The sequence below is a fragment of the Taudactylus pleione genome, unplaced genomic scaffold (genome assembly GCF_031769625.1).
Source record: "Taudactylus pleione unplaced genomic scaffold, aTauple2 ptg000019l, whole genome shotgun sequence".
Lineage (NCBI taxonomy): Eukaryota > Metazoa > Chordata > Amphibia > Anura > Myobatrachidae > Taudactylus > Taudactylus pleione.
In genome coordinates this window covers 33,814,597-33,829,039 of record NW_028284421.1, presented here as the reverse complement: position 1 = coordinate 33,829,039, position 14,443 = coordinate 33,814,597, and the positions used below count along the sequence as shown (strand labels likewise).

Here is a 14,443-nt window from a genome sequence, read left to right as displayed (position 1 = left end):
CTATTGATTGTGTGTTGTTGTTGTAGCTGGAATACGTCGGACTGTAAGATTTTGTAAAGCACATATGTACTGTATATTTTGTTTTAGATACGTGAAGTCTCAGAAGATGCAGAATCGACTGTACAGAAACAAACCGATACAACTGAAGTAAAGGATATGAAAACAGTAGAAAACACAGAGGACAATGTTAATTTAATTAAATGTCCAAGCTCACCAATTCCAATATATATGGAGATCGAGGATTCTACACAAGCAGAAGCAATACCTGTTGTGGACACTATAAATCAAGGTGGACAACTGGAAACTCTTCAGATGCATGAGGTTATTCCATCAGTTATACCTATGCATTCACCAGTGTCCTTCCTAGAGACCAGTTCAGGGGAAGTGTCATATGTAAAAGATGTAAGTGACAACCAACAAATAAATATGATGGATAAAGTTGCATCTGAACCTATTGCAGTATCAAGGGAGACAAAGGATGTAGAAAGCGATGAAGTTACTCTTAAGGTCAGAGAGCTTTCCAATGACAGTTTGACAGAACATGTCAATATTGAAGATAATTTAACCAGTGAAGTTGAAATGATGGAGGATGTAAAGGAAAAAGAACCAATGTTAGAAGACATATCTGTTGGTTCCTTGCCTGGAGCAGCAAGTACATCACAGGAAGTGAAAGCAATAGTAACAGAAGAAAAGTTAACCTTAACTGGTGAAGAAATACCCAATGTGGAGACTCAAATACATTTGTTTGAAATGTCTAAAAATGTCCCCGATATTGATATTCCTTATGACAATTCATCAAAATTATCATTATCAAGTGAACAAAATCAGTCTGTGGCAACTCTTCTTCGTGATGTGAAAAAAGCTCTGGAGTCAGGAGTGACCAGTACTAGGGAAAGTTCCGTAGATTCTAGTTCTGTACACTCTCCAATGGCTTTACCATTGGGGGTAGATCAGTATGACACAGAACTGATGCCACCTTTGGCACACACAGAAGAGACATGCAGGCAAGAACTTGTGACACCAGTAACTAAAAGCACAAATCTAAAAGAGCAGCAGTCTGAGGCTGACCTATCTACAGTTGAACTTTCTGCAACTTCTCAGGCAGATAGTCAGCAAAATGTTCAGGATAATATAACAAAACAAGAAAAGCAGGATCACAGTTTGGTAACAACTCTGAAGAATTCTTTGTTGATGTTGTTACACATAAAAACAGCAGATGTTGTAGATCATAAGCCAGATGAAAAAGGTAAAAAAAATGTGGGTGATGCCCATCTACAATCCCCTGTAGATATTGATTTACCTGAAAAGAACGTAAGTCCGCCAAGTTCCAGGAAAATGTATGAATCTGGCAAAGATAGTGACTCCCCACAGAGCACAGAGAGTATGCATTCCAGTTCCACATCAGGTAAACTGACGCCAACTTCTGAGGAAGACATGGTCCAGAATGTGGATTCCTTGCCAACAAGTCCAACCATTCCAAAAAGAATGACTGAATCCTTAAAGAAAGAAGACATAATAGCTCAAGTGTCAAGTGCCCCGCTGAGTCCAGTAACACCTAGGTGGAGTTCAAAAGGCATACAGGAAGGAACTATCTTGAGCAAGGAAGATCTAAGTTTTAGTCCATCAACTTCAAGAAAAATAGCAGCTAAAATAGCATTGGGCACAGATTCTGCTGCTGCTTTATCTGTGCCTTCAATAGTCGTTGGTAGCCTACCCGCTGAAAAAACCCTTGGATGCATGCATTTTGATTCTCAAAGAGACAGTAGCCGCAAATGGAAGTCTACTGAAAATCTAGCTCCAATTCCTTCAGCAACTCCAGAAGAGTTGGCGTCTGGTGCACGTCGTAAAATATTTCTCCCTAAGTCTAAACAACTAGATGATGAAGAGATTGGAAGCACAGACTCTCTTTCTCCTCCCTCCAGAAAAGAGAGCCCCAATGTATCTCCAGGACTATCTAGAAGAAATAAGTCCCTCTTGGCCTCTCAATCTCCACCTGTTGAAAGGCGCTCCCCTGGCACAATGCGAAGGATGGGAGTGCTGGAAGTTCCAAAGATACATGAAGAAACAGTAGATAAAGGGAAGGATTCAGAATCTTATTCACAGGAAGCAAAAGATTTGAGTATTTTGTCTAAAGAAGATGCACAGTCTACAGAAAGTAAAAAAGTCAACGATCCTTATAAAGGTGAGGTACTATATGATTTATTTGAACAATGCTTTCCTAGTTTCTTTGTCATCAGTAATATTAGTGTAGAGCAATCAGTACAGAAACCATAAAACAAAATTATTAATTTGCTAGATTCTAATCTCTTACAGTTGAAGATACATTTGTAAATTCCTGATATTTTGTATAATTACAGTCTATAAACTCCATTCATTAGAATTACATGTTAAAGCAAGTTTTATGAATGGTTGTAGTTGTTTTAGTTTTTCCATTTGTTATTAATGATTGGTTTTCAAAATAACTTCAGAATTTTGTCATTTTGTGAATATGGGGCCTATTCATTATCCCATTGGTCCCCGATAATTAATTATTCATCTTGCTGCTAGCTGCGGTGGTGGATACCTAACTCAGTGTTTCCCAACCTCTAACAGTCTAGGTTTTTAAAGATAGCCATACTTGAGCACAGGTGACTAATTAGTACCCCAGTTGTTTTAATGTAACCGTATGTGCTCAAGCATTGACATCATTAAAACGTGAACTGTTAGAGTCCTTTGAGGACAGATGTTGGGAAACACTGACTTAACTACTCTACAAAGCAATTGAGCATTGCTCTGATGCAGGGACAGCTGCTCTGAGCTGTCATCATGATCCCTAACACCTGCAGTTGCACCATTAATTGGTAACAGCGTAACTTTACACTGTCAGTCCTGACCCAGCAGTATTAAGCACCAAGTATTGGGTACACACTGAGATGATGTTGAAATGGCATCCCTCAGTTTGTATGGCTGTGCTGCACGTACAACCGGACGATATCGTAAGCAGCCCCGTTGCAGGTAATGAAGGATGGAACGAGGTATTGTTCTGTCATTCATTACCTCATTCTGATGTGTACTCAGGATCCCATATCTCAGCCTGTCGGGCCGACATATCGGCTAGGCAGCGTTCCCGCTAGGCTTTAGCGGGGCGCGCAGCCTGCCCGATTTGAAAAGGGCAGACTGACACTTTTTAAGGCGCCACGCTAAAACAGCCTGCGGTGTAGCCATCACCGCCGGTGAATCTATTCACAGAGAAGGGAGAGCTTGGGGGCAGCCCGGTTTGTCCGTAAGTGCCGGGCACACCCCCAAGAGTGGTGAGAAGGGGCCGCATCGTAAAGACACGCCCCTTTTCTCATGGTCATGCCCACTTTTCGGGCACGTGCCAGCGTGCCCTGTCTCTAGGTCCGTGAAAACTACTAGATACATATCGCTCAGTGTGTACCCAGCTTTAGTGTGCAAGCTTGACCTTAGTTTTACACATTCGCACAGAGAAAGCAAGCACAGGTGTAGAAATCTGATTGGATCTCTCTTCACAACCCATTGCTTATTCCCATAGGAAAGAGTTTGGCTCTGGGAACCAACACCATCTGAAGATGGCATAATTTCCTGCAGGCAAACTCAGAAAACAGAAAGTTTTCTGAGTTTGCTGAAAATTAGTCGTCCCCATTGGGCCCATAATAATCAGGGTTGCCGATATTTGGCTCCCTCCTTCCAGGAGGGAGCTGTCGGGCAACCACACGGGGGGCTTGTCGCGGCAAATAGGGGGCATGGCCTGGAGCATAACGCGTCATTGGGGTGGGGCATAGGGCGTTACAGCGTGATCACGTTATTGTGGCCCTGCCCTGGCATTGTGAGGCAGGGGGCGGGGCTTTGATGACGCAATTTAGCGCAAATCGCTGCCGGGGTTTATACAGCCGGCTTGCTGGTGCCGGGAGGCTTGCCTGCCTTTCCGGGGAGCTGGGAGCGTCACACGATTTTCGGGAGGCTCCCAGCCGAACCGGGAGAGTAGGCAAGTATGTTAATAGTGAATGGGCCCATTACTGAAAACTAGAGTTTCTGCATGTGTAACTTGTCCTTTAGTGAAAATGAATAGGCCCTGTATCACTTATTGCATAACACCATTATGTAAAGAGACTCAAGGGCAGGGTCACATGAGATGCACATTTTTCCCTCCTGGTAAAAGCAGTGGTTTCAGTGTATAGATAGTTTTCTCTTAAAATGATTCTCAGACTGTTTTATGATGCTGTTTGCCGCATATTGAGTCATAAGGGAATCAAGTCCTTCCAGAATTCTAGTAATTTTCCATACAACTTTAATCAGTAATTAAACATTTGTCCGAATACTGATAGATGTTATGTACAGGTGCTCATGGTATATGTGCAGAAATAGTAATTACTACAGAAACCATGAATGTACATTCAGGGGCATATGTATCAAAGCTTGATGTGAGATAAAATTGTGAAATATATATCACCAACCAATCAGCTTCTAACTTACATTTTGCAGGCTGTGTTTAAGAAATGATAGTTTGGAGCTGATTGGTTGGTGATGTATATTTCACAATTTTATCTCACATCAAGCTTTGATACATATGCCCCACAGTTTAATATGTTAAGAAGAAACATTTATTCAGCTACAACAATGGCTCTTGTTATCCTAATCTATGTAAATTCTGGGCTATTGTCACATGAGTGTTGAACAGCTGTGCATTGCATTTTACAGCTCTACATGGAGAGTGATAAAAAGAGACATAGGGGTCTATTTACTAAGCAGTGTTAGGAGACAGAGTGAAAAGTGATAAGGTGCCAGCCAATCAGCTCCCAACTGTCATTTTTCAAACACAACCTGTGAGATGGCAATTAGGAGCTATTCAGCTATTTCATATCAATTCCATACGCACAGGCATATCATTCCCGCTAGGCTGTGTCAGGGGGCGCTGCAACCTGCCCTATTTCTAAAGGGCAGAAAGCTCCATGCCCTCTGACGCGGTGCCCTGCTGAAACAGCCTGTGGGTTTTGTCCCCCCTCCACGGGACGCAGTGTGCGCATGCGCCCGACATCCATTCACAGTGATCGCAGCGCTTGGGGGCCATAAGTGCCCGCAAGAGTGACACATCCCCTTCTCATTGGCCATACACCCTTTTTGCGCACGCTTATGGCCCGCGCAGAAGTGCCCTTTCAGTAAGACAGACACAGACACACACTGGCACATTTGCATGTAATCGGAACAAGGGGGGGGGGGGATGGAAGAGAATCAGCGCTTAATTACAATGAATCGTGATTACTGTAAGGGAGCTGCTTCAGAAGGCTAGAGATGTCCCATCTCCAGAAGGTAAATGGCAATATATATGGAAGTACTGAAGCGCTACACCTTGCAGTGTTATTAGCTAATAGTGCTCAATGTTAATGTACTAAACATACACTGATGTATCAAAATTGAAAAAAATGTTTTACTATTCAAATGGTATTCAATAAAATACATACATATACAAAAAAACAACAAAAACCGAAGTATAATATACCAATAGAGTAATAGGTTACATATAATCAATGTAAACTATGTAATTGCATATGTGCGAACACTGCAATTAATAATGAGGGGTTGTGAACGGGGGATATGGTGACAACAGCTAAATGCTATAGTCACTATCTCCTCTAAGGATAATGAGACAGACTGAGAGTTTCTGATGATAAACGTGTGTCAGATTTGCGGCGTCCCGCTATCTGACTAGATGTAGTATTGAAAGTTAATGGGGGTGTGTCTGAGAGTGGTGCCCCGGGGTTGTCTTCTCAGGGCAGGAGTACGGCTCCAACCTGGGTGTGCTAGGTATTAGAATATGCCTAGGACGCGATGTATGCCCCCCTGTGCAGGGCACTAACGGCGCTGTACCTGGGGGTTCCAGTACAGCACTAGTGAATGCGCTGGAGACGGGCAACAATCACGTCCGGGGAGTGGATGTAACGGAGTGGGCTCTCCTGGAGCTTGCTACCGTTGATCCTCTCCTATCACGGCACTTACCTCCCCTCGCATGCCCCAGATGGCCGCTCCTGTCCCTTGCCGGCTGTCGATGCCTTCAGTCTCCGTCCGCTTCTCCTCCTCCGTCTTCCGCGTGCAGGCGTCACTTTGAGTCACGTGATCGCGACCCGGACGGGTATGGTAAGGGAATCAGGCTAGTGGGATAATGTCCATAAGACTTCTGTGAGCTCTTCCGTCTGTCTCGTGTGAGTGCTGTGGATCTCCAACGCGTTTCAGCTTCCGCCTTTCTCAAGGAGCATATCCTGTTATTGAAACTGATGTTATAAATACTGTTGGTGTCATTCTGATTGGTAGTTTCATGAAAAGTGGGTGTGTTTTCTTTAAACTGACTGATTTGTACTTCTGTGATTCAATCAGGCTACCTTCGTATTCAAAAAGGAGATGGTCTGGTATACAGGAAAATTTTCTTATGAGGATTAACATTAATAGAAATTGATATAAATAAAATTAAAATTAAAAATAAATAAATAATAAAAATAAATATAAAAATAAAAATAAAAAGATGCGAATGTTCAGTCGGTTGATCTGTTTATACATGAATGAATCGGGAAAATGGTCCTAATGTTTAGAATCATATATTGTGTTGTCCTAGTTAATCCGGTGAAATAAAGACCATATAATAAATGAATGGGGGGGGGGGGGGGGGGAGAGAGGGGAGGGGGAAATAGATGTGGATGGTGGATGGGGCCTTAAGTTCAGGGATAAGGAACATATGTTACAAGGTACATCCAGGGCATAATAACGACAAGGGGCATAGATTGGCCTCTTGTCATGGTAAATAACTTTATTAATGATATATACAAAGAACATGTGTATCATAATGTACAATATTGAAAATTAACCTAAAGGCAAACCACCATAGTTCTCAACAATGTAGCTAATATGGTCACTGAGTCATTAGGCTGGTTATATTAAAATCAATGTTTAAACCCCGAGGTTCTATGTAGGATTAGTGTGTCCATGTAGACAGAATTGCAGAATATTCAGAGATGAGCATATGCAGAGATCTTTTGTCTAATTTCAGATGGAATTGCACCAACTCTGAATTAGGCGCATAGGTCCTGCTTTTCTGAGTTAAGAATAATGCAAGTAACTGTGAACTTGGACAAACCATGTAGCAATGCAAGGGGTGCAAATACATACATTAACTTTGCATGCAGGGTAAATACTGGCTGCTTTTGCATGTAGCCCACATATGCTGGACAGCTTAATTTTTACACTGCAATTTAGATATCAGTTTGGACAAACCCCTCCCAAATCTAAAGGTGCCCATCCAGTGGCATAACTACGGTATTTGGAGCCCAGGGCAAATTTGAAAAGGGAGCCCCCCCCCCCCTTGATATGTGCACGCGGTGAATTGGGCATGGTCACTAAAAAATGGGGCGTGTCAACATGACACACACCTTTATTTTCACGCTGAACATTCCTATCCATATGCACCTTAACCCCAGTAGTGACCCTTATACAGTACCCCAGTATGCAGTTGTGGTCCCTCTTATGCAGGCTCATAGTGGTGCCCCTTATACAGTATCCCCAGTAGTGGTCCCCCTTATACAGCCCCCAATTAGTTCCCCTTATTCAGTGCCCCCAGTAGTGGTCCCCCCAAATGCAGTGCCCCATGTAGTGTTCCCCCTTATACAGTGCCCACAGTAGCAGTCCCCACAATGCAGTGCGCCCAGTAGTGGTATCCCCTTATGCAGTGCCCTTTATATAGTGCCTCCAGCAGTAGTCCCCCCCATGCAGTTTTCCCAGTAGTGGTCCCCCTTATGCAGGCACCCAGTAGTGAACCCCCTATCTAGTGCCCCCTGTAGTGGTTCCCCCCAGTGCAGTGCCCCTAGCAGTAAGCCTCTTACATAGTGCCCCCAGCAGTAGTCTCCCCCCCCATGCAGTGCCCCCAGTAGTGGTGCCCCTGATGCAGGCCCCCAGTAGTGATCCCTCTTATCCAGTGCCCCCTGTAGTGGTCCTTCCTATTATTGCCCCCAGTAGTGGTCCCCCCAGTGCAGTGCCCCTAGTAGTAGGCCCCTTTTATAATGCCCCCAGTTGTAGTAGTTCCCCCCCCCCAAGTAGTAGTCCCCAGTAGAGGTTCCCCCTCCCGATTAAGTGTCCCCAATAGTAGCCCTCCCAAGTAGAGGTCCTCTCAGTAATGGTGCCCCCAGTAGTAGCCACCCCCAGTAGAGGTCCCCCCAGTAGTAGCCACCCCCCTCCCCCGTTCTGCCCCCAGTAGTGCAGACAGGTTTTAAAAAAAAAAATATACAAATATACTTACCTGAATCCACGCTGCTGCTTCGGACCGCGACACCGCTCCCGCCGCCGCCGCCGCCCGCCAGTGCTCCCGGGCTGGCGCGCTCGGCATTATGGGAGAGACGTCATGATGTCATGACGTCTATCTCATTACCCACTGCAGGAGCCGGATGGAAGCCCGGTTCTTGCAGTGGGTGTTGCAGCAGTCAATGAGAGTCTATCTGACTCTCATTGGCTGCTGTTTAACACACGTATCGCCGCCAGCGCAGGCGGCGATGCGTGTGTTATGCACTGCCTGAGCCAGCCTCCTGGCGCTATTGGGCAAGCGCTCAGGGGGAGGTAACGGGCTCAGCTGTGCAGCACAGGACCGGCGCTGGAAGCCTAGCGCCGGTCCTGTGTAAATGTGTAGCGCTGACCGCACTCACTGCGGTCGGCGCTGCACTGGCTAACTAGGGCGGGCCGGAACCGTGGCCGGCGGCGCCCCCCCGCGTCACCGGTCCCACGGCGCCCAGGGCACGCACCCTGTTGACGATTAAGTTGAGCGATAGAACGATAACGATCGTTCAATCATTTGCAAATGGTTTGCAAAAATGTCTAAAACAACCAGCAATGCGCGTGTCTGCGGATGGGCACCTTAACTCTCTCTGCACATTTTAAATCTGCCCCACCTGGTTTTACCAAGATGCACAGTTATACCGCTTTTATACCTAAATTCCAGGTCTGACCCGGAATTTAGCCGGCGCCAACCCAGGAAATTCCCGAGTCGGCGCCGTTCACACCGGAACTGGACCTGCAGTGACCCGGCTCTTGAAGTCGGCGTTGAAGTGGACATCTGGAGATTACGTCATCTCCTAGTGCCACTGAAGCAGGCCAGCAGGTGGCGCGCTCCATGTCATCGTGACCCAGATTGCGCCATTTACACTGCAGGGTTTCATGGGTCGTTCCCGTATTAAACCCTGCAAGTTACCTGGGTTGTATTGCTCGATCCGGGAATCCAACCCGGTCCCCTTTTACACCAGGGAGCAACCTGGGTTTACCCTGCAATAACCTGGGTTTTAGATCTGGTGTAAAAGGGGTATTACTTGCAAATTTGTACTCTATTCCCAAAGCTGAATTAGGCCCTTAGTGCAGTTTTCTCTTGTTTGAAATTAATGAATATTTCTTAGCAACTATTTTCTGACAACTAATGACCATATCTAGTCAAATTCGGGGATTTTAAATAACAAGAACCAAGCAAATACCATACACATTTTATCTTTGCTCACAAATACAAAATGCACTACATTCCTGATTGTTCCACAGTGATCATTTCCAAGTGTTCACACACGTAGCACAGCTATTTATAGTTTTATATTATTTTATAGCTTGGGGAAGTTGGCATACATATGATTCTTGATAAAGTAGCACACTCATTGGCAATTATTTACTTTACTTACCTGTTTACACAAACTAGGGAATCTGTTTAATTATTACTGGTAAATCATTCTATGTCGGTTACTCAGCAGCAGTAGCCATGACAAACATTAAAGTGGAACTATAATGCTGGATTTAAAATTCTAGCATCAGTCTGAGTAGAGTTTGGAATATATAAGGCTATAGAATGGAGATTACACCCAGCAATGAGGGGAGTGGTCGTCTGGCAAAATAAGAGAAGTAAAAGTTGTAACTTTATTGCCATGGCTGGACTGGCCATCTGGCTCTTCTGACAAATGTGAGACGGGCTGATGGCCTGATGGGTTGGTCCAGGCCAAAAGCTCGGCTGCGCGCTCTGCTCGGGCCGGTATGCAGATTAACAGGGAAGGGGGGGGGAGGGGGGGTTTGTGCTGCAAGGCCCATGAGGTCTAGGAAGCTTACAGTCTGTAGGAAAATAAGTTTGATACATGAGGCTAAGGGCCATATTCAGTTGGAAGCGAAAAGCCGTTTTCTGCAAAAAAGTTTCGCCAATAACGTAATTTCGCCAGGCGGATAAGTATCGCCGTATTCAATTCTAAATACTTTTCACGGACGCGAAAACGCAATGCAATGTAATAGGTGAAAAAGATTTGCCTATGTATAGGTGGTGAAAAAAGTGCAGAATTGCGGTTTTGGGGTGCAAACATCAGGAAACCACTCAGCACCATTGGGACAGCCCCCAAAGCATAACTGTGTCAAAAAAAAAAAAGGTGAAGAACACCCAAAAAAATGACTTTGAAAAAGGGGGCGAAAAAAAACAAAGTCGGGGTACAAACTTAAAAACTAGCGAAATAAGATTTTGGGGGGTCTGCAAGTATGGGGGAGGTATTTTTTTGATTGCAGGTGTTTGCTGAAGGTGCGTTTTTTATGTTTTTAAAGCTTAACTTTTGCGATTTTTAACCATGCTTGCACCCATTGTCATGTACCCCAAATTTGCTGGGACTAGTTATTTTCTCCAAAAAAACCTGCTAGATGCTATTCTTCACCACTTGTGCAAAGACGCTAATTAGCAGCTTTTGAGAGCATTTAAGTACCCCAAACACCGTCAGCAGGGCTATTCGGGGGCATATACATTGATCCCCAATGTTAGTGCATCTTTTGGGGGGTGTCAAACTGATTTCCCCAAAACTGACAGCACTTTTCGCCTGTTTGCGTTTCGCCGGATCCCATTTTCGCGTCCTTTGGAATTGAATAGGGAGAAAAGTGGGGCCGCGCACAAAGAGTTTTCGCCTCCAAAACACACGAAGTCGGCGAAAAGTAGATTCCGCCGACGGCTGCAAAATTATCGTGCCTAATTGAATACGGCCCTAAGTGGCAACGATTGCATATTTGTCCAACAGATTGCTCTTTACACATATAGCCAGAGCCGCAACAGGGCTTTTCTGTGCCACACCCCTAGTAACAGACCTGCACATAGCAGTAGTTTGGGGGGCAGTGATTATTTGTGTATAGAAAGAAAGTTATGAGCAAAGTCTGCAGGGATGGTAATTAGGTAGAATATCCTAAATGTCAGGGATTACGATTTTCTGTGGCAGATACTGATTGTGATGTGCGTTCTCATGTAGGCAGAGGCAGTGCTAGATTAAACCCTGTGGAGGCCCCCAAGGCAGTCGAAATCTCGGGCCATCTTTGCAGATTATCTCCTAATACATTTTTAATTTTACCAACCAACAATTTCAATAAACCATACGTAAATTGCACCGAACATTTTTTACAAACTGACAGCTGACAGAAGATGAGCTTTTAAGAGATAAAGGGCAAGATTTACTAAGCGGCGGGTTCTAAACTCGGGCGGGTTGGCGACGATTTGACGGAGAGTTCTATTCTGTTCTAAACCCCGGAGGTTTGGTGGCGGTTTTGCAGCGGTTTCTAAATGACAGCCCTGTTCTATTCTATTCTAAAATGTGTTTAAATCAATATTATTTTGATCCATTGTCGCTGGGCCCATAGGCCTATTTGGTAATCCGGCACTGGGCAGAGGTAATGTCTAGCACCATCCAAGAGGCATGTCTATCACTATTCTCATGTCCTCAATCCCCCCCTTCCTCTTCTGGAGATAAAATTAGGAACAGGATTGTCAATTAGTTTCATGTGAGTACGACTACAAAAGGTCATTTATTCTCCCACAATATTTTCCATATTTGATGCTTCTGTATAGTAATTGAACTTTTAATATCAAACTGTCTTTACACAGATTTTTACTTATGTGAGATCATATGCATGAACATTTATTTCAGCCATTTATTTACACATGCAATTCCTGTTATCCCACATTAAAGGCAAAACAATATTCATCATATCTCTGTATACTGCATTAATTTAGACATTATTATCAATAAAAAACTCAACACATACAGTACTGTATGGATGAGGGAATGAGAAAAATAATTTAGTACATAGAAATCATTGTAATGATCAGTGGCGGATTTTACTCCCAGTAAAAATCTGCGGCCACCAGTGGCCCCCAATGATTGCAGTGGCTTCTCATTGGACGCACTATCTGCTAATTGCATGTCGGATAGGCAGTCTTGGACTGTGATTGGAAGATAATGCTTCCAATGGGAAGCCACTCCCCTGCCTTTCTGCCAGCTCTCTAATATGCAATGCTTCTAGGGGCTGCAGCCAATGCAGTCCCCGGAATCTGTGGAAGAGATATGGGGTGGTTGTGCGCATGCGCAAGTTTCGTCGCCAGCTGTAATGTGCTTCTAGGGGCTGCTACCGATGCAGTCGCTAGAAACAAGGGGCTTGTGTGCAAGACTTATATTATCCCCTCCCCTTACAGTGCTGCTGCTTAGGTGGGCTGCGGGCAGCAGCAGCCCCCCTGAAAACAAGAGGTAGGAGCCGCCACTGGTAATGATTACTATAGATTATCAGTTACAGCCACTCGTCTCCCCTCAAATGTGCTGGGCTGCTCCATGACACTACCAGATTTGTGCTCCTCACTTGGGGGAGAAGATGCCCAAAGCAATCAATCAAATTCTAACTGTCATGTACCTAGTACAGTCTTTGAAATGACAGTTAGGAGCTGATTGGTTGAGCAACTACTCCACTTTATCTCTCTCAATTGAGGGCTTGGTACATCCCGCCCTTGGTGAAATAAATAGTGTGCAACCCCCTTCTTTCTCTGCATAATCAGTGTCAGCAAATTGAGCCTATGAAGCTGGTCCCTGCATCTGTGATGTGCTGGCTGATGGGTGATTTCAGCGCAAGGGGGATTTTTTAGTTGTACAACTAATGCGGATGCAGCAGATCCACCGACCAGTCACCTAAAGATTGATCCGACCATGGGCAAATTGACCTCCTGCTTTAGGCAGCCAGTAAATAATAAATAAGATCCAGATCACGACTATACCCTGCTTGCAAAGTTTTTCTTTCTTTCTTTTCTGCAAGACTGTCTCTAAGCATATGGATTAGCGTTATAATGCATCTCAATGTTGAAGGACTTGCTCTATGGTGCAAGACTTGATGGATGCTCCCTAGTATAGAAAGTAGATCAGGGAAAGTTCTCATCAATGACATTTAAAACAACAACATTGAGAAACTAAAAAGAAAACTTGGGGGAAGATCAAACACCCAAGTGAACCTTGTGGCTAATTGAGTCTAATTTCCTTGAGGTTGTTTGGTAAACCCTGGGTGGCAGTGCAAAAACTGCAATATAACACTGCCCTCTTGTGGATTCACTTGGAGAATTTAACCCATATGTCTGCGTGCAAGAATCTTAAGTGCTGGGCCATAACTGCTGAGACCTCAGATAAATAAGAATAAATGTCGGTAAAGGTAATTTTACAGTCACTGGTACACAAACTAGGTAATTGCATTAGTGGTGATATCTGATTGCAACATGCGGCTGCACGCATCACTGCTGTTAGCGATACCCCGACATCACACGTTTTCCTGCACATGTTGGAGAAAATAACTGAACGCCAGCCCATTGCACCATCGACGCTAATTGAATTGCTTCCAATGAATGATATAATAAGAAAACAACAGTAGGTAGTCTGTAATCTCTGTTATTCTGCCAATCACGACAAATAAGGTTGTTATTTGCCCTTTCCACTAATCTCCTGCACCCTCCTCTAGCCACTAGTACCCCTTCCCCTGCCAGCCGCTAGCACCCCTCAGTGGCTGTCCACTTACAGACCACAAGTGGGCAGTTTGGGGGGACCGATGACACGATTTGTGCTGAACCGCATCATTGTGGTCACGCCCCCTGCACAGCCCACCTTTGCGGCCGCCATGCCCCCTCTGTGTTGGAGGAGGAGGAGGGGGCAGCAAAGTCAGCAAATATGTGAGCTTGTGAATCCTTGTACTGACCCCGGGTTTTGGAGTAGGTTCAAGTGAATGAAGAATTGAGACATTGGGAAATGCAATGTTTGGGGTCCAAGAAACTGCACTGAAAGGAAGATAAAAGGGCAACCAAGTGAGGACTACTGGACAGCCCACTGAGGGCATATAAACGGGCAGTGCAGGTACACTGAATCTTATCACCATCAGAGTTATATCTTATAACATTTACTGGCAATATAGGGCAAAAATGATTAAGAACAGCATTGACACACACAATTGGGTAGAAAGACGGTCGGTCATATAGACATACACATATGGGGGAGGAGAAGGGGGTGCTTGAGTAGTGATATAAAAAGCTAGTACTGCAAACAAACAGGAGAAGTCCTCCTGCTGCAATATAAAAACACATGCATTCCTTAAATATACAAAAACATAGTGTAGTGCTCCTTTA

General features: G+C 44.6%; 1 protein-coding gene across 1 annotated transcript in view; it reads left to right on the top strand.

Moving 5' to 3' along the window:
- Positions 1 to 14,443, top strand: part of ALPK3 (alpha kinase 3) — a 186,000-nt gene that overhangs the window by 122,664 nt on the left and 48,893 nt on the right. Inside the window, exon 7 of the mRNA XM_088446714.1 lies at positions 88 to 2,182. Coding sequence (XP_088302840.1) covers positions 88 to 2,182 — 2,095 coding nt within the window. The remainder of the gene's footprint in view (positions 1 to 87; positions 2,183 to 14,443) is intronic.